Source organism: Ailuropoda melanoleuca, chromosome 2, assembly GCF_002007445.2.
Source record: "Ailuropoda melanoleuca isolate Jingjing chromosome 2, ASM200744v2, whole genome shotgun sequence".
Lineage (NCBI taxonomy): Eukaryota > Metazoa > Chordata > Mammalia > Carnivora > Ursidae > Ailuropoda > Ailuropoda melanoleuca.
This window is the reverse complement of record NC_048219.1, coordinates 13,820,375-13,841,498: the sequence shown is the minus strand read 5'-3', so window position 1 is coordinate 13,841,498 and position 21,124 is coordinate 13,820,375. Positions and strand designations below refer to the sequence as shown.

General features: G+C 36.3%; 1 protein-coding gene across 8 annotated transcripts in view; it reads right to left on the bottom strand.

Annotated features, from left to right (window-relative positions):
• The window catches only part of AGO3 (argonaute RISC catalytic component 3), a 128,656-nt gene that overhangs the window by 54,656 nt on the left and 52,876 nt on the right, over positions 1-21,124 (bottom strand). Inside the window, exons 1-3 of one of the 8 annotated variants that reach the window (XM_034649116.1) lie at positions 17,404-17,467; positions 16,045-16,130; positions 11,424-11,534 (exon numbers count right to left, since the gene is read on the bottom strand). The exons of 3 other annotated variants lie outside the window; for them this stretch is intronic. In XM_034649116.1, coding sequence (XP_034505007.1) covers positions 11,424-11,454 — 31 coding nt within the window. In that variant the 5' untranslated portion in view covers positions 11,455-11,534; positions 16,045-16,130; positions 17,404-17,467. Of the gene's footprint in view, positions 1-3,026; positions 3,082-11,423; positions 11,535-16,044; positions 17,468-21,124 lie in introns of those variants that run through there. 4 more of the 8 variants (XM_034649120.1, XM_034649134.1, XM_011222214.3 and 1 more) reach the window with 4 other exon arrangements.

The window sequence follows — 21,124 nt, the reverse complement described above, 5'->3', positions numbered from 1 at the left end:
AGTAAGCTCTCCACCAACGTGAGGCCTGAACTCATGACTTGGAGATCAAGAGTTGCACGCTCTGTGACTGAGCCAGCCAGGCACCCCCATGCAACTTTCTTTTTACATGATATCAGACAATAAATGTTCCATGACTTGTTTTATTATTTTTTAAATTAACAGTATGTCTTAAAGATCATGCCATGTCAGTACATTCTTTTTAATGGCCTCATATTATTCCACAGTATTGGTCCATGATANAATCCCAGAACGCCGGGATCATGCCCTGAGCTAAAGGCAGACACCCAATGACTGCACCACCCAGGCGCCCTGATCTTTTTTCTCATTATAGATCTTACAGATAAATCTCTCTCTCTCTCTCTCTATATATATATATATGGAACCATATCATTTTTTTCACACTTACAGGATATCTCATTACAAGGATGTACTTCATGTCCCTAATAATGGATCATTAAGTTGGTTTTTAATATTACAAAAAATTTTCCAGTGGATGTTCTTGTATATATTTTATTTGTCTGTGTGTCTGTACATGTGTATATCCATGAGTACTTCTGTAGGAAAGATTTAAGAGAAAACAGTACTCATTGCTAAACTTCCATCCAGATAAACTTTAAAATCACCTCCACAATTTCTAATTAATAAAAAAAAAGAGAGAGAGACTGAAAAGATTATATTAGCATTCTATTTTTTTTTTAAGTTTTATTAAGTAATCTCTACACCCACAGTGGGGCTCAAACTCAACACCCCTGGATCAAGAGTCACATGCTCTTCCAACTGACCCAAGGGTGCTGCAGATGGTTATCAGCATTCTAGATATCTTATTCAAATTCACAGTAGTTTCAAAAATGTATACATTAGGGGGACTGGGGTGTGCAGTCAGTTAAGCACCCAACTCTTAGTTTTGGCTCAGGTCATGATCTTGGGGTCATGAGATCAAGCCTTGCATTGACTCCGTCCTCAGCAGTGGAGTCTGCTTGAGCTTCTCTCTCCCTCTGTCCCCCCCTACCGCATGCTCACGCTCTCTCTCTTTCAAATAAATACATCTTTAAAAAATGTATAGATTATATTATTCTATTAAAAATGTGAGAATATTTCCTTTCGTGTATTAAAAAAAGCTGACAGGATACATATCAAATAAACACATACGGCTTCTGGGTTAATTTTTTTAAAGTAAATAGGTAAAGGAAATTAAAATATGTTAAGTAACATGTGTATTTGTCTTTCCTTTAATCCTTCAGGTAAATTTTCTTCACTAAATTGCTGTAATACTAGCGTTCACAACTAATGTGTCTTACATCACTGAATTGCAACTACTAAACAAATATTATTTATCCTTTTTAACAATCTTCAATTAGTTTTCCCTACTGTTTCTACCCCTGTGCTTCTAGTCATTTTACTGTTTATCATCTTCTCTACAGCAATGCGCCGGGCATTTCAGATGAAAATTAAAGTTAGTTAAAAAAAAAAAAAGTTCTAACAAAAGATGGGTTGAAATCAGTGAGTACAGGTGAATTAGGAGTGAATTTCAATGAGCAAAGATCTCCTCTCCGTTGAATCCTTAACATTTTATAAACCTACACACATATGCATTTTATTCCCTCTTGCCCTTTCAAAAATAAGCTAATTAATTGAAAAGAAATGTTTATGTTTAACATTTAAAATAATCTATTAACAAAACATACCTATTAACATATTAAAGGAAATAAGCATACAACCATTTCTACAAACGCTGGTCCAAAAAAAGCATTAAATAAAATTCAACACCATAGCTAATACTCACACTGTATCAGGACCAGAAAAGAATTTCCTTAATTTGATAAAAGTCATCTATCAAAAATCTATGGTAAATTCAACTTCACTTATTAGGAAGTTCTAGCTAGCATAGTAATTACAAGTTAGAGAAATAAAAGGTAAAAAGACTAGAAAGGGAAAATTATTCTTCTTCACAATATGACTATATACATAGCAAACCCATAAAATCTATAAACAAATTAGAGAATTAATGAGAGTTCAGCAGGGCTGCTAGACTCAAGATCAACACATGAAAATAAGTTACATTCTTGTATATACTGGTAGTCAACTTAAAATGTAATTCAAAAAAATACAAGTTAAAATTACAACAAAAAACAGCAGGACTTGGGACGAAATCCAAACAAAATATGTATAAGACCTAGAGACGTAATAGGTATTTTTTTTTTTTGGGGGGGGGGAAGTAATAGGTATCTTTACTACTGGAAGATACTACAGAAGATTTTAAAAATGGAATAATATACCCTATTCATGTAAATTATTCCCACATTAATCTGCAAATTCAAAGCAATTTCAATCAAAATATTGACAGGATATAACCCCCGTGACCTCTGGAAATTAAGCAAATCCTAAAATTAACATGAAAAAGCAAAGAAACAAGAATAGCCAACACCCATTTTTAAGACCAAGGTCTATTCTATCATTCATCAAGATTTGTTATAATCCTATTCAAGTCAAGAGACTGTGAGGATAGATACACAGACCAGCAGGACAGACTTGAAAGCCGACCTCAAACTATATACAAATTCCTATTCAGAGAACTAAATAAGAAAAGAAAAATAAACATTTAGAAGAAAATATAGAATATCTTTATGATCTTAGAGGTAAGGAAGAATTTCTTAAACAAGATATAAAAACTATAAACCACTGAAACTATAAGAATTTCTTGAAATACACAAACTATAAAAAACTCAAAGAAAAAAAATTATCAAAGAAAACTGTAAGAAAGAAACCCACAAACAAAACAAAACAAAAACAAAACAAAAAACAACCAAACCCCAGGCTATAGATTGGCAGAGGACATGTGTAATACCTGTAATAACAAATAATTAGTTTCAAGAATATGTAATGAGTTCCTACAATCAAGATAAAACATTAAAGTGGCAAATGACACCAGCTGGCATTTCATAAAAGAGGAATCAAAAAGTCAAAACCCACAAATTTTCATGAATTATCTTATGTGTAATTAAGAAAATACATATAACAATACTGACCTATCATTTTACACCATTCAAGATGGACAAAGAACTTCAAGACCTAGAACACAAACTGACAACAAGCCAATGGAAGAATGAAAACTCTTGTACAAACTGTAGGTATATAAACTGATACAATCAGGAGAGAAAACAGTAACACACAAATGTGAAGATATGCTTAATTTTTAATCCAGCTGTTCCACTATATTGAAATACACTCTAGAGAAATTCCCTATCTGCAAAAGGAGGTATGAGTAAGAATGCTTCTTGTAGCATTGTTTGTAATAGTAAAAAGAATGGAAATAACCAGAATATCCACTAGAATGGATAAATTTGGAGTATATGCATATAATTAAAATTGATTAGCCAGGTGTTAGAATTCAGATAAACAAAACTGAGAAATAAAATACAGGTATGATCGAAGGACTTCGGTGGAAAAGAAGGTATTATCTACTACTTACATTGCCAGTATCTAAATATGCATAATCTACAACTAAGGAAAAAAAATTTATGAAAAGAGACTATGTCTAGAATACCAGTAGGACAGACTTTCAATTCATCAACATAGATCTCTGAATTTATTAAGGTCATTTAAATTTCATTAAGGTTTTATAATACACTCTACAACTTTCATGTATCTTTTAATCGGTTTATTAATAAATGATAGAAATGTTTATTGTTGGAAATGCTTCCTTATATTTCTCTTACTGTTCGTTGCATTTTTTTTTTTAAACCAAGTTCATTTCCTTCTTTTCGTGGGTAGCAATGTTTGAATAACAAAAAAAGGACAGGCTTTAAAATAAAATAGACATAGATTTTGATCCTAGGTCTAACACTTACTAATTATGATTTCTCTGAATTTCTATTTGTTCATCTGTAAAATCAGAAGGATACCTACTACTCATAGCATTAGGGTAGAGACTCAATGCAGAGTACCCAGCTGTACCCAGAGCATGATAGGAGCTCAATGGAGCTTCTGTTCTCATTTCTAAGAACTGTCTACTCATGTCATTTGTTCACTGACTGACTGGTCTTAATCCTAGGCAAAATCATTTTGTTAATGTAAACTAACCCCTTGAAGAGGTTTTAGGGGAGAATGTTCCATGAAGAAGGGATTAGAATTCCTAAATTTCTGTTTTACTATTTCAAAAGACATGGCAGAAAATAACAAATATGAAAAATAAAGTAATAAATATTTGCCATATTTAAAATAACTAGGACTACCAAATGAGATCAAAGACAAAGAACTGTATAAAGTACAGCAGTAAATAACACTGGAGCTGGTAAAAACATAATCACAATTCTTTTTTAATGTACACCTACTACCTCCTGAGAGGTTACATGGTATGGATGTTGTCTACCTCAATTTTACAGGCTTACTCCCATGGCTCTGAAAGTATGAGAACAGAATTTAAGACTACGCATTGCACAATACCTTTTTATGGTTATAATTAGTGAGCACTTAAGATGTCATGTTAAACATCCCTGTATTTCCTATTATCACCCAGCAAAATATTACTAACATAGTACTCAGGAGATATTAATAAAGAATTGTTTTTTCTATTTTTAATGTAAAATATCACATATTTCGTAAAGTATATAAAACATAAACGTGTCACTTAAATTATTATACAGTAAATATCTACAAAACCAACACTGGATCAACAACTAAATATTGCCCCTATCTTAGAAACCTCTTCCCCAGCCCCTTCCCAATCCTAACTTCCCCTCTCCTTCAAAGGTAACCAAAGTCCTGGCTTACATGGTAATCACTTCCTTTTCTTTAAATTTACAACTTAGGTACAGATTCCTAAATAGTTTAGTTTTCCTAGTTCTTAAACTTTATGTAACTAGAAATACAAAGGATGTAATCTTTTTGAGACTGTTACTAAGGATTGTCTCTAGCTCATCTATATTAAATGTAAACAGTTTCTTCATTTTCACTTCTCTAACACTCTGGTAAAGAAATAAAGTTTATTGGGTGCCTGGGTGGCTCACTCGGTTGAGTGTCCAACTCTGGATTTCGGCTCAGGTCACGATCTCAGGATTGTGAGACCGAGCCCCAGGCTCAGGCTCTGGGCTGCGCATGGAGCCTGCTTAAGATTCTCTCCCTCTTCCACCCAAAAATATATATAGTAGTAAACTATGGTGTAAAGTATACTCGAATGTATGGACATTTGTTTGGTACTTTCCTCTGGTTACTAGAATGTTATGAACATTCCTATAGTTGGTCTTCTTTGATGTACATACACATATAAATTTCTCTAGTAGAAAAGGTTTCATCTAAAATTAAAATTGCTGAGTCGTGAAGGATATGTATCTCTAATTTTTCTAGATAATGTCAAATTGTTCCAAAGTGGTTTTAACAAATGACCCTCTCATAAGCAGTATATGTCATTTTTGTGCTAAATTCTAACCGTTGGTACTGCCAGACGTGAATTTTAGCCTTTCTGGTAGGTTACATAGGGATCCCTTACTTTTAAAAAAGGATTTTCAGCCATATGTACAATAAAATGCCCTTTAAGTTTAAAGTTCAATGATTGTGACCAACATATATCTTTATGCTATTACCACTCCAATCAAGAACGAACCTTTCCATCACCCTGGAAAGTACTCTCCTGCCTATATGTAATCCGTTTCTTCCACATCTGCCCTAGGCAAACACACATCAGATTCCTTTCATAATAGATTAACTGGATCCAAAATTTTACATAAATGGAATTTTACTGTATATACCATTTTGAGTTTGGCTTCTTTTGCCCATTTTAATTAGTTAAGATTAGTTGATTAGTTGAGATTCATACTGTTGTATAAAAATTAGTAGTTCTTTCTTTTTAAAACAGTAGGCTTCATGCCCAGGGTGGAGCTCAATGCAGGGTTTGAACTCACAGCCCTGAGATCAAGACCTGAGCTGAAATCAAGAGTCAGATGCTTAACTGACTGAGCTGCCCAGGTGCCCCAGTAGTTAGTTCTAATTGCTGGGTAGTAGTATTTCATTGCATGAACAGATCACAATTGGTTTCTTCATTCTCCTGTTTTTAGATCTTTGGGTTGTTTCCAGTTTCTAGTTATTATGAACAAGCAAACATACATACACAAACCTTTGTGTGACTTTTTTCATTTGTCTTGGGGAAAGGCCTAAGAATAAACTGGTGGGTCATAAGGCAAGAGCATGTTTAACTTTAAAAGACTGTGCCGAAATATTTTCCCAAGTGGTTGTACAATTTACACCCCTACCATTTCCAGTTGCTCCACATCTCTGCCAATACTGGTATTGCCAGTCTTTTTAATTGAGCCGACGTAGTGGTGTGAAGTGATATCTTATTGTGGTTATTTGCATTTCTCAGATGAGCAACGATGTTTAGCATCTTCTCAAGTGTTCATTTGCCATTTGCATACATCTTTTGTGAAGTGTCTGCCTTTGACCACTTTTTAAAATTGTCTGGTACAAGCTTTTCATATATTCTGGACACAAATCTTTTGTTTAGATATATGTTTTGCTAATGTTTTCTCCCAGTAGTTGCTTAAGTGTTCTGAAGAGGGGGTTTTCATTCAGGTTTCCAGTATATCAAGAAATCTTTCACTCCAAGGACATGAATATTTTTCCTGTTTCCTTAGAAATTACCCAGTTTTAGCTTTAGGCTTTGGCCTGTGATATACCTAGAATTAATTTTTTTAAACAATTTTTTAAAAAGGATTTTATTTATTTGAGACAGAGGTACAGAGACAGAGGGAGAGGGAGAAGAAGGCTCCCTGCTGAGGCAGGAGCCCAATGTGGGGCTCGATGCCAGGACACTGGGATCATGAGCTGAGCTGAAGGCAGACCCCTAACCATTTGAGCCACCCAGGCCCTGTAGAATTAATTCTTGAATATGGTGTGAAGTAGGGGTTATGTTTATTTTTTATACACAAATCCAGTTGCTCTTGCATCATTTATTAAGACTATCCTTTCCTCACTGAATTATATTGTCCCCTCTGCCAAGTATCAACCACATGAGTGGGCCTACTTCTGAATCTATTCTAATTGCTTCTCTGCCTGTGATGGTCTAAGATCAAGTATCTTAGGGAAAAAAAGACCAAGTATCTGTAGTTATTCTATAACTCAATTTACATGTCCACCTTCACCCCGACATCACAGTTTTGATTATTATAGCTTTATAGCATATCTTTAAAAACAGGTAGCATAAATCTTCCCACTTTGTGCTTCTTCAAAATGTTTCTGGCTATTCTAGGTTCTTTGTATTTTCACATAAATCTTATGAAGACTCCGACTGTCAACTCGTATTTAAAAAAATCTGATGAAATTTCCATTGGGACTGTGTTGAGTCTACAGATCAATTTGGGGAGAATGGACATCTTTTTTAAAAAAATATATTTATTCATCTATTCTAAGGAGACAGAGAGAGGGAGAACTCGTGTGTGAGCAGGGGAGGGAAAGGGAGAGGGAGAGAAATCCCCAAGCAGACTCCCTAAGGAGTGCAAAGTCCGAGATGGGGCTTGATCCCAGGACCCAGAGATCATAACCCCAGCGGAAACCAAGAGTTGGACGCTCAACTGACTGACCCACCCAGAAGCCCCATGGGAAGAATGGGGATCTTAACAATTTGAGTGTTCTGGTCCAAGAACATGGCTATCTTTCTCTATTTATATCTTCCTTGTCTTTCTCAGGAATGCTTTGTAGTTTTCAGTATAGAAGGCTTGCACATCTTTCTTTAGATCTATTCCTAAATATTACATTTTTTGGTATTATTATAAATGGTATTTTTATTTTTCTAATTGTTGAATGGCTGGTATTATTTCTTGTTATACTGCTTGTATTAAATTTTGTACATGCTATTAACATCCTGTCTCCTTGCTAAATTCATCTATTAATTCTAGTAGAGTTTTTTTTGGGGTAGATTCTTTAGGACTTTTTATGTAGAGAAGTATGTCTCCTGCAAATAGGGATAGTTTTATTTCCTCCTTTACAACACTATGTCTTTATTTTTCTTGCCTCACTGCATTAGTTTGGACCTCTAGCACAATGCTGAATCAAGTAGTGAAAAGCAAGTATCCTTGCCTTGTTCTTCATCTTAAGAGCAAAAGCATTAAATCTTTTTACCTTTTATGACAATGCATTACATTTTTCTAGATGCTTTTATTAAGTTGAAGGAGTTTCCTTTTATTGCTAGTTTACTGTAATTTTTTATCATGAGAATGTTAAAATGTGTCAAATGATTTTTCTGCCTATTGAGAGGATTATATTGTTTTTGTCAAGTGTCAGTATCACAGGTATACTACTAGCCTCATAAAATGAGGCGGAAAGTCTTTCTTCCTCTGTTTTCTGAATTTGTGAAAGATTGGTGCTATTTTTTCCTTAAATGTCAGATAAAATTCACTAGTTAAATCACTGGAGTTTTCAAGGGATTATGAACTTAATACAGAGCTATTCCAATTACTCTTCCAAATCAATATCTGTAAAATTCTGTTTAAGTTATCAAATTAATTGGTATAAAGGTCATAATATTTCCCTATTAATCTTTCAATTCTGAAGGATCTTTAGTGATACCCTTTCTTTCATTCCTCATACTAGTAATCTGTTTTTTCTATTTTTCTTGATTAGTCTTGCTAAGATTTTATTAATTTTATCAAAAGAACCAATTTCAGGCTTCATGCATTTTCTGCACTGTTTCTATTTAATTAATTTTTGCTCTGATCTTTATTATTTCTTACCTTATACTTAATTTGAAAAAAATATATAAAGAGATTTTATTTATTTATTTATTTGACAGAAAGAGAAAGCGCATGAGTACAAGCAGGGGGAGCAGGAGAGGGAGAGAGAGAAAAGCAGGCTCTCTGCTGAGCAGGGAGCGCGATGCCAGGCTCGATCTCAGGACCCTAGGATCATGACCTGAGCTGGAGGCAGCCGCTTAACCAACTGAGCCACCCAGGTGCCCCTGATTTGTTCTTTAACTTAAGACAGAAACTTTGTGTGATACCCAGCCTCCAAGATGTCCCTAGTAAGTCTTGCCTTGTAGGATTCACACCTTTGTGTAAGTTTTTCCTACACTGAATGTAACTATCTGTGTAACTAACAGGATATTATGAAAATGGCAGAATGTAACTTTCAATGCTAGGCCTTAAAGTCATTATAGATTCTACCTTGCTGTATCATGGATTACTTACTCCAGAGAGAGACACCCACAATATTGTGAGAACACTTAACCAAACCTATAGAGAGGTCCATGTGGCAAGAAACTAGGCCTTCATCACAAACTTGTTATCAACTGAGTTTTATAGATGTTAAACAAGACAATCACCCATGCGAACATTTTTTAAGTACCTACTGTATCGTGGATGCCCTTATGGGTTGAAATTTAGAGATGACCCGGACAAAGCCTCTGCCCTTTAAGAACAGATTCGGGGTTAAGATAGCAGATTAACAACAAGCAGCTCATTTAATTCCTTCCCCAATCCCCAAACTCTACTATAACTATGGTGAGGAATTTTAAAATAATCTTAGAAGGAGTGGAGAACAGAAAACAGTAAATCCGTCAACGTTTTAGAAGATGAAAAGCCAGTGGATGGGCTGTAACTGACGTAGCAGATCCAAGAAAATGAAATCCCAAGACAGCTATGTTGGGAAAGGTAAGAACCAACTGGATTTACACTATAAATCTTTAGAAGACATGAGAAGTGGCAGCACTAAGAACCTCTGAACTGGTGACAGAACGTGGGAGGTGCAGAAAAATAAAGAGGAAAGCTGTCTGAGAAGCAGGTAGAGTCCTAGATCCCTTGTCTAGCTCCACATTGCTAACAACTGCCCCTTTGTCATCCCTGCATAAATCTGGAGGTTTATTCTCTAAGAAAAAAAAGGAAAGGCTCTTTGGAAGGAGCATGTCAGGCATAGTTGCGGGAACAGGACTGTACCAAAAACAAGGGATTAAATGACTATAAACATTAAATGCTGAATGCAGACATTCTCCCAACCAGAATGTCCAACTTGGCTTCCAGAATGTAGACAATGAGACTGTTACCCATGAGGCAGCAGCTCAGAAGACTCATCTTTGAGTAACTTGATCAGCCAAGCAAAGAGACTTGAGGATACAAATGGAGGTCCCCTAACATCAGCCCAGTGAAATCATCCTATGATGAAGCTCAAGTCAATGGGCCCCACTGATGCATTCAGAGCACCTAGTCAGTGTTCTAGACTCCCAGTGAATCATGACTAGATAATCAAGGATCGTGTATATCTGAGGAAAAGCCTCCAACATGGAAGATAGAGATCAAAACAAAAGGAGTCTGGGCGAAGCATAAACATGTGCAGAAAAAAGAAACCTCCAAAATAAATTATTCTCAGTGAGCTAAGAGGGGATACCGCAATTGTGAAACAAGAAGAGTACAGTACAACACTGGGGAAATAAAAAAGAACTACTAGAAAAGAAGAACAATACCAGAAATGAAAAAGTGAATAAAGGGTTAAAAGATGAAGTTGAGGAAATTTTCCAGAAGGTAAAGCAAAATAAATGAAACAAAAAGACAATGGATACATACCTAAAATGGGTAAATTTTATGGCATGTACAAAAAAACTCACCAGAGCAATTTTAAAAATGGAGCACTGCTTTCAATTTTTTTTTTTTAAAGATTTTATTTATTTATTTGACAGAGATAGAGACAGCCAGCGAGAGAGGGAACACAAGCAGGGGGAGTGGGAGAGGAAGAAGCAGGCTCACAGCGGAAGAGCCTGATGTGGGGCTCGATCCCACAACGCCAGGATCACGCCCTGAGCCGAAGGCAGACGCTTACCCGCTGTGCCACCCAGGCGCCCCTGCTTTCAAATTTTTGAAGAAAAGACATAGAAACCCAGCTAAGCTATCATTTAAGTTTGTTTTCCAGTGTATAACGTGTCACAATATTTGCCTCTTGTGTACCCTTTCCTCACGAAACTTCTGAATAAAAAAACGAAGGAGGGTGGAGAAGAAAAAGGATATAGGAAACAGAAGATCAATAAAGGAAAAAGACAAAATTCTCCAGAGGGATAGTGATGTGAGATTGTAAGAGGACAGCTGTGCACTGAGTATGAAGGGCATACTCAATGAGCCAAAACGGTGTGAATCAAGAAACAGATTGGATGAAGACTGTCACTGAGATTTCTGCTGCCATTATTCTGCTTTTGTAATATGAGGATAGTCTGGGTAAGCCTGACACAGATATATTTACTTTCCCTGGCTAGACCATATGTTGATAAAGTTCTGTACTGCTGCCTGAAATCAGACTCTCATTACACCCCCAAGAAATGTTCTGCTTTGATCTACTGCTAGGAGGACTAATTTGAGTATTATAAATTATTTCTTAGTCTTAGAGATCTTATACCGAAACTCAAGACAAATATATGAAGCAAGCAACACTAATACTGTGATTAATAAATTACTTACTAGAAATCTGTTTTCCTTGCAAAGGAAGCATATTCAGGGTGAACTTTTGACTCTTAGCAGAATAAATTATAATTACTGAATTCCACAACAATTTATATATTCCATTTTCTTCTAGGAGCAAAATAGACAGTGAATGTTTTACAGAAGACTACTCTTACTAAAAAGCACAGTAAGTAAATAAAAATAACATAACATTTCTCAATTCAGATGTCCTGGGTTTGAGATCTGTCTGCTAGAAAGCTTCTTAAGGAATACAGTATAGAGCTGTGAATATTGAAGACGTAACTTTGGAGTCAGAAGTTGACCTCTACCATTTAAAAGTAAACTATGTGACCTTGAGTCTTAAATATAAGCAATGGTTTTATTAAAAAACAGGTTTAATAGGTTATACTACATTGTTAAAATCAAAAGCAAATGGACACCAGCCTTGAAAATTCCCTGAGCTGACAAAACCAGTTTAGTCAGACAAACAAAGCTTAATATAGCATTATCTTGCAAGACTAACTTGACCTGGGTCATTTCTTCCTCATGCCTCTGAAAATCATAAGCAAAACTTAAATTGTAAAAAGACAAACAAAAAAACACAAAAAACTTAAATTGTTTCCTAAGGTTGATATAAGATAACCACTGACCAACGCCCTATCATTTAAGAAAATTCTAATTTTATAACCAATCACTGAAGAATAAACAATTACTGCTTTCTCTCTATATAAACTGCTTTATAACAATATGTTCCTGAGTCTCACTCCATGTTTTGGCTTGAATGCTTCCAGTTTGCAAACTGTTTTTGATGTGTGTACAATAAACTTTTATTAATCATTACTTTGGTAATTCATTGCTTTTACTTCTGTTATTTCTGAACTTTTCACAAACATACAGATTATTTAACAAATATTAAATAACAACTATGTGACCTTTACAAAGATAAAGTCGATTTAGAGAAAGTTTATAGAGATTTTTTTCTCTCTAAACTTAACTCATACAACTATGGCAGAGTTTATACGAGATAATTAATATAAAATGCTTAGCATTCTATCTGGTATATAATGAGTGGTAAATAGAAGTATCTTAAGGGAAATACAATTAATAAATACACATTCACTGTGATGGTTTTAAAAATGTAGGAATTACAATAATAAAATGCAAGCTGCAAATGGGTTTGGCTTAAATGCAGGCTAAATTAAAAATATATTCCACATATCACTGAATCTAAGACACCAGTGATGGTAAGGTAGATCAATATTTTATGTATCCTAAAAAAGAAACTTGCCAATTAAACTGACAAACCATCAACTGTAAGACATCTCCCAATTTCAGAGATGATGAAATGTGAAGACATTTTTGAGTCTTAGATTGGTAAAATTATAGTAAGTCTAATTACATAGTTGAGAGAATATTAAATACCACAAAAACAATCATTTTGAAGACAAGATTAAGTCACATAATTAGAATTAAATTGCTCTCTCTTAGAGTACTCTTCACTCTTCCATTCTTATTTCTACTACCAATTTCACGTAGAAGGAATCTGTCACTTCCTCAGAGAAATGTTCCTCAAACCCTGAGACTAGGATGGATCCCTGTTACATACTCCCATTGTACTCAGCACTTCTCCTTCATAATACTTATATTGCTCAATACTAGTCTTTTCCAGTAGATTTCAAATTCAACAAGGGCTGTTTTGTTCAGTGCAAAATACCAAGCACAAGGGATGCAACATAAGCAAGTTAGATGGTCAGTGCAATTATTTTCAGTCATCTTTCACAGCAGCACTACATTCTACTGGCAATTAAAAAAGTAAACCTGGGACGCTTGGGTGGCTCAGTCGGTTAAGCGTCTGCCTTCTTTGGCTCAGGTCATAATCCCAGGGTCCTGGGATTGAGCCCCACGTCAGGGTCCCTGCTGGGTTGGGAGTCTGCTCCTCCTCCCCACCCCCTGCTTGTGCTCTCTCTCTTGATCTGCTCTAATATGTAACAAAACCTTAAAAAAAAAAAAAAAAGCAAACCCATTTAAACTTTGAGGCTGTATTTTCATCGCATTAACATACCATAGATGGTTTTTTGAAAATGCTATCCATCTTACGACTTCTTTGCTTCACAATGGCACTGTAAGTTATTTACATACTTTGTTCACAAAAAATAAACATACTCACATTTTTCTTGAAACATACATCCCTTTAGGTCTATCTATTCTACATCAGCCAAGCTATTCCATTACTCTTCTTTCTTCCTAAAGGGAACCAATATCCTGAAATTGGTGTGCATTTGTCCCATCCATGTTTTGATTTTACTGCATTTTTATGTACTCAGTGTAAATTTTTGTTTTAAATTTGCATAATTACCTATCCTTTTAATATCTGCTATCCCCTCAACATTATTTTTGATGATAATCTATGTTGATACATGTAGATCTGGTTCACTCATTTAATTGTCATAATATTATGAACAATGCTTCCCAAGGAAACACTGATAAAGAATTATGCTGCTTCAATTTTCCACTATTAACAAATAATGTTCAAGCACATATGCAAGATTATCTCCATGGTATATTATTATGGGTTTTAAGATATGTGCAATTTCATCTTTTCTAGATATTGAAAACTGCTCTCCAAAGGAGCTGTACCAAATGATACTCCTACCAACAGTGTGTGAGTCCCTTTAACTTTGTATCCTCAGCAACATTTTTTTTTTAAAGATTTTATTTATTTATTCGACAGAGATAGAGACAGCCAGCGAGAGAGGGAACACAAGCAGGGGGAGTGGGAGAGGAAGAAGCAGGCTCATAGTGGAAGAGCCCGATGTGGGGCTTGATCCCATAACGCCGGGATTACGCCGAGCTGAAGGCAGACGCTTAACCGCTATGCCACCCAGGCGCCCCTCAGCAACATTTGATATAAGACTTTAATTTGGGCCACCTGGGTGGTTCAGTCGGTTAAGCATTGGCCTTTGGCTCAGATAATGATCCCAAGGTCCTAGGATCGAGCCCTCCATTGGGCTCCCTGCTCAGTGGGGAGTCTGTTTCTCCCCCTCCTTCCTACTCATGCTCTCTTTCTCAAATTAGTAAATATTAAAAAAAAAGACTTTAATTTTTACAAATCTGATGGGTGTGAAATGGAACCTTTTTTATTTGATTTTTCCTGATTACTAATGAATTTGAGAATCTGATTTTCATGTGTTTATTGGTCATCTGGGTTTCCTCTTTTCCGAACTACCTGTTTTCCATTGATTTGTCCTTATATTTTGTAAAGCTCTTGGTTATATGTACTGCAAATATTCTCCTAGAATTTTAACTTTGTTTATGATCTTTATAACAAAGTTTTAAATTTTGATGTAGCCAAGTTTATCAGTATTATCTTTTATGATTTATACATTTTATATTTTGTCCAAGATCAGAGATATTCTCTTATTTTTTTCTAAAAGAATTTCAGAGTTTTGCATTATGCATTTAGGATTAAAATACACCTAGAAATAGATTTTGGATGTGATGTGGGATGAATCTAACTTATTTTTTTCACGTGGTTAACTGTATAAACACCATTTATTAAATATTCTCTTTCTTCAATGATATGAAAGGCTGCCTGACATTTTACAAAGTTTCCACATACACATGTGGCTTCTTTCTTTTTTTTTTTTTTTAAAGATTTTCTTTCTTTTTGTGACAGAGAGACAGCCAGCGAGAGGGAACACAGCAGGGGAGTGGGAAAGGAAGAAGCAGGCTTCCCAGCAGAGGAGCCCGATGTGGGACTCGATCCCGGAACGCCGGGATCACGCCCTGAGCCGAAGGCAGACGCCCAACGACTGCGCTACCCAGGCGCCCCAGTATTTCTAGGCTCTGTATTCTGCTTCACTGATCTGTTTATCCCCGCACTTAAAGCAGTGTGGAATAATAATTGTTACAGTTTTAAAGTAAAGAGGGCAATTCCTTCTTCTTTATTCTTCTTTAAAATTATATTGGCTTTTCTTGGTCATTTATTTTTGCATAAAACCTTAATATTTACTGATCAAGTTTCATGATATACCCTACTGGGATTTTATTTAAAATTGCATTTACAGATTAATTTTGGGAAAACCGACATCTTATCAAACGGAGTCTTCTCAATTTCATTCATTTAGATTTTTTTTTTTTTTTAAGATTTTATTTATTTATTTGACAGAGAGAGACAGCCAGCGAGAAAGGGAACACAAGCAGGGAAGTTGGGAGAGGAAGAAGCAGGCTCCCAGTGGAGCAGGGAGCCCGATGCGGGGCTTGATCCCAGGACCCTGGGATCACGCCCTGAGCCGAAGGCAGAAGCTTAACCACTGCGCTACCCAGACACCCCTCAATCCAAACTCTTGATCTCATTGTATTACTTACTCCTCCAAATATTTTTCTAACTTTCCAGGGTAACCTGGATGCTCCTCCTCTATGCTCTTGGTTTTATCTATTAATTCTTTGCTTAATATGACTAAGAATTGAGCTAAGCATGGAGGGTATATACAATGGTGATTAAGATGGACAGTCCCTAGCTTTGTGGAGCCTTCATTCTAATAGGAGACAAAGAACAATAAACACTTATAATTCCGAGTGACACATGCTATATTACAGGGAGAGTACACTGTGCTATGGGAATACATAAAAGAAATACCTAACTCAGACTTGGGGGATGGCTGGATGTGGGGGGAGAAAGGTGTCAAATACTGCTTCTCAAGGAAGTAACATGTAGACTGAAACCTGTAAGAAGAACAGAAGTTAGCAAACACAAAATAACTAAAATATCATAGTCCTGACATCCTTGCTTTATTTTTGACTTTATTGGAAAAGTTCCCACTGCTTAACTGTGAAACCATCTACTCCTGGAATATGTTTCCACCTTTGGCTTTCCTGACACCACTTTTTGGCTCTCATACCGCCTGTGATAACCATTAATTGCTCACTGGTCCTTCTTCCTTCCTTAAATGCTAGTATTCCTCAGGCTTTATCCTCCTCATTCCTGTTTTAAATACTATTCCTAAAGAATTTTTCCCATTTCTACAGTTTCAAATATGAATTTACATACTAAAAAGTTCCCAGACTTTTACTTTTAGCTCCCACCACTATAGATTTTCATATCTGCAATTCCAACTACATATTACAGTGTCTACCCATATGTTCCAGAGGATCTTCAAGCTTTGGACATATTAACATTTGATCTATTTATACATGGTATGTACTATCAACTAACCAGTAACAGCAGATCTCTCTCCTAATTCAACGGATAGCATTACCATTCACACGTGGTATGAATGAGTCACTATTCTGACTGTATGTTGGTGAGTATGCCCTTCTTGGAAGCTAGTTTATAATACAGCACAGTCACTGAGCATCAGGATTGGGAACATGAAGATTATTTCAAAGATTAACTTTGCAGGCCAGGTATATTTTTGTTTTTTTAATACATCAACGTGGCTGGGCTACTAGCTGTCAGCTATTCAAACACTTATATAACTATTACTGTGAAAGCACTTTATAGATGTAATTAAAATCCATAATCAGTTGACTAAAGGAGATTATCCTGGATAATGTGGGTGAGCCTCGTTCAGTCAGCTGAAAGGCCTTACAGCAGGGCTGGTGCTTCCCCACGAGAGGCAGAGAACTTCCACCTAAGAACAGCAGCTTCAGCCCATGCCCACGAGTCCCAGTCTGCCCTTCCTGACACCCTGTTTTACGGTTTTCAGACTTGCCTCGCTAGCCTCTACAACTGTGTAAGCCAAATCTCTCTAATTTCCTACTGTTCTGCTCCTCTGGTTGAAACTGACAAATATACCGGGTTTGTAAGTTTATTTCCAAAAACAATTCAAAAACCTAGTAAACCTTCTGGTCTATTCATTTCCACTCAGTTCCATGTGCCAGTAACTATACCCAAAGATTTTTTCTGGACATGGTTCTCAAACCTACTTTTTCAACTTATTCCTTACAATATGGTTCCTTTCTCTCCATCCCACATTAGACCATCACCATCTCTTACCTGAACTAGTGATTGAAAAAGCCTCCTAACTGGCTTCTGAGATTAGTTTTTTCTCCTCTATCTATTCTCCACACTGCTGCCAGAGGTCTCTTTCTGGAAAACAAATATGATCATGTCACTATCCTTCTTAAAAACTTTTCACGTCTTCCTACCTACAGAATAAATTTGTTTTCTATTTCATTAATTTCTGTTTTTAACTTATTTCCTTCTATTTGCTTTGCATTGCATTTATTTTTTATTTTTATAACTTGTTGAGATGAATACTTAGGTCATTGATGCTTTTTTTCTTTTCTAATAGGCATTTAAAGTTTTAAATTCTCTCTAAGCATTGTTTTACCTAACCATACCAGTTCTGATATGCATTATTTTCATTATCGTTAAGTTCAAAATACTTAAAATTTTGTGATTTATATGACCAATGGGTTATTTAGAAATTGTTGAATAATATCCAAAGTTAGACTTTAAGTTCCAGTAAGAAAATAGAAATTTACTTCCAAATTTTCCCATTTTCCTCCTAGAACCCAATATAGAACAACAAAGAGAATATTTTTAAAAAGAAAAGAAAACCCCTCTACATATTTGGTGAACCCAGGAGACAGTAAAAAACTGAAATACCAAATTATAAGTGAACATGCCCAAAGTACTTGGGACTGGTAGAACCTATGCAAGGGAGAAGACAAGTAGTATGAAAAGAGCCTAGTTGGGGAATGAAATATTTTCACTCCCAGAAAGAGAGGGTCCTATCCTAAGTGGGAACTGCAATGTTTAGAACTGAGACTGGCCGGGGGGAAATCTCAAGAAAGTAGAAAAAGGAGGTGTAAAAGTGCCATGAGAATGAGTGGAGGGTGGTCTAGAAGTGACAGATCTCAGACACTAGTACTCCTTTAAAAGTGAGGCATGCACTTTTCATCCATAATTTCAAACTTACAGAAAAATTCACAGAACACCACAAAGAACTACTGTATACCCTTCACAAATTCTGTTAACATTTGGAACAGGCAGTTTAAAAGGCAGGAGTTGTAGCAGAAACTAGTAAGGACCTGATGGCTGGTAGTTATGTAAATTACTAAGAGGCAAAGGAAATGTAGCTATATTTTGAAGAAAGAATCCATCAGAACAACAGAGGACAGAGGCCTTGAGCAGAGGAACCTGGGAAACCACCTTGCTCCTAATGTCCTGTTCCTCCTCTCCCCGTTCCAGAATCTTCCAATAGGTGGTTTGGGAAAGCTCATCTCATTCAAATATGAGTAACAAAAAAGTGGTAAGTATCCGCAAAAAGACACCATAAAAAAAAAAAAAAAAGTAAAACAGTACATCCTTGACAAAGAAAACTCAAAGAAAAAACTATCACAAAGTAGATGAAAACCATAACACTACTTTTTAACATGAATTCAAAAATTCTTTTTTTTTTTTTAAAGATTTATTTATTTTGAGAGCTAGAGTACACGTGAGCACACGTGCAAACAGTGGGGGGCGGACAGGGCACAGAAAGAGACGGGAGAGAGAATCCCTAAGCAGACACCCCATAGAGCGGGGAGCCTGACACAGGGCTCCATCTCAGGACCCTGAGTTCATGACCTGAGCTGAAATCAACAGTTGGTCACTTAACCAAGTGAGCCACTCAGGTGTCCCATGAATTCAAAAATTCTTAATACAGCTATCAGGAAAATCTCAGAAGGGTGGTTGGCTGGCTCAGTCAGAAGAGCATGGGATTCTTGATATTGGGGTTGTGAGTTTGAGCCCTATGCTGGGGGTAGAAATTACTTAAATAAATAAATAAACATTAAAAAAAAAAAGAAAGAAAGAAAAAGAAAATCTCAGAGCAGAAATTCAAGAACTTAGGGAAGAGACAGCCAGGCAACAGAGGAAGTAAAAACAAAAGTCCTACAGATCTGATTCATGAAAGAAATGGAAGAAAAAGATTTTTAAAAGTTGACAAATGTAGGGGCGCCTGGGTGGCACAGCGGTTAAGCGTCTGCCTTCGGCTCAGGGCGTGATCCCAGCGTTATGGGATCGAGCCCCACAGCAGGCTCCTCTGCTATGAGCCTGCTTCTTCCTCTCCCACTCCCCCTGCTTGTGTTCCCTCTCTTGCTGGCTGTCTCTGTCTCTGTCGAATAAATAAACAAAATCTTTAAAAAAAAAAAAAGTTGAAAAATGTAAGCACATGGTAAAAATTACACTACAAAAGGCACAATAAGGAATGAACAGAATAGTAATGTTTAGAAAGAAAATTAAACTATTTAAAAAAAAAAGACTTGAACCTATATTTTCAAAGGGAATCCTTTGAAAACTGACCTAAAATGATCAACACTGACAAGAAAATCCAGTGAAAATAAGAGCAAAAATAATTTTAGCAACGAGACAAAAAAAGCAGGTTCCTTCTAAGGGAAAGAAAATCAAGCTGATATGATACCTCTCTGCTGAACATCAAGACAGGAGACAAATACTTAGAAGATATTCAAGAAAGTGTTAAGTCAATAATTTTATGTCTTAGACAAACAATCCTTCAGGAGTAAGGCTATAAAGTAAATGGTTTTCAGTATGTTAACACTTAGCTCTTATTCATGAGCCCTTCTCTTCTTGAAGAAACAACTGAATTAACACGACAGGGAACAACAAATATTACTGAGGATATGGAGAAAGGGGAACCCTCTTATACTGCTGATGGGAATGCAAGCTGGTACAGCCAGTCTGGAAAGCAGGATGGAGGTGCCTCATGAAGTTAAAAAACAGAGCTACCCTACAACCCAGCAACTGCACTACTGGGTATTTACCCCAAAGATACAGATTTAATGAAAAGAAGGGGCACATGCACCCCAATGTTCATAGCAGCAATGTCACACAACAGTCAAACTGTGGAAGGAGCTGAGATGTCCTTCAACAGATGAATGAATAAAGAAGATGTGGTTCATATATACAATGGAATATTACTCAGCCATCAGAAAGGATGAATACCTACCATTTGCATCAACATGGATGGAACTGGAGGGGATTATGCTAAGTGAAATAAGTCAATCAGAGAAAGACAACTGTCATATGGTTTCACTCATATGTGGAATGTAAGGAATAGAGCAGAGGACCATATGGGAAGGGAGGGAAAACTGAATGGGAAGAAATCAGAGAGGGAGACAAACCATCAGAGACTCTTGACTTCTAGAAACAAACTGAGGGTTGTGGAAGGGAGAGGGTAGGGGGAGGAGGTAACTGGGTGATGGGCATTAAGGAGGGCATGTGATCTGATGAGGACTGGTGTTAAACGCAACTAATGAATCATTTGACGTTACATCAAAAACTAATGATGTACCGTATGTTGGCTAATTGAATTTTTTTTTTTTTAAANNNTTTTTAAAGATTTTATTTATTTATTTGACAGAGATAGAGACAGCCAGCGAGAGAGGGAACACAAGCAGGGGGAGTGGGAGAGGAAGAAGCAGGCTCACAGCGGAAGAGCCTGACGTGGGGCTCGATCCCAGAACACCGGGATCACGCCCTGAGCTGAAGGCAGACGCTTAACCGCTGTGCCACCCAGGCGCCCCTGGCTAATTGAATTTAAATTAAAAAAATTATAAAAATAATAAAAAATAAACTAAAACAACACACACACACACACACACACACACAAAAGAAAAAACTGAGGACAAACTGCAACCAAGAGATGACAGGAAAAATCAGCAAAAGGACTGATAGCATAAATACACTTAATTGTAGATTTGAGATGAAA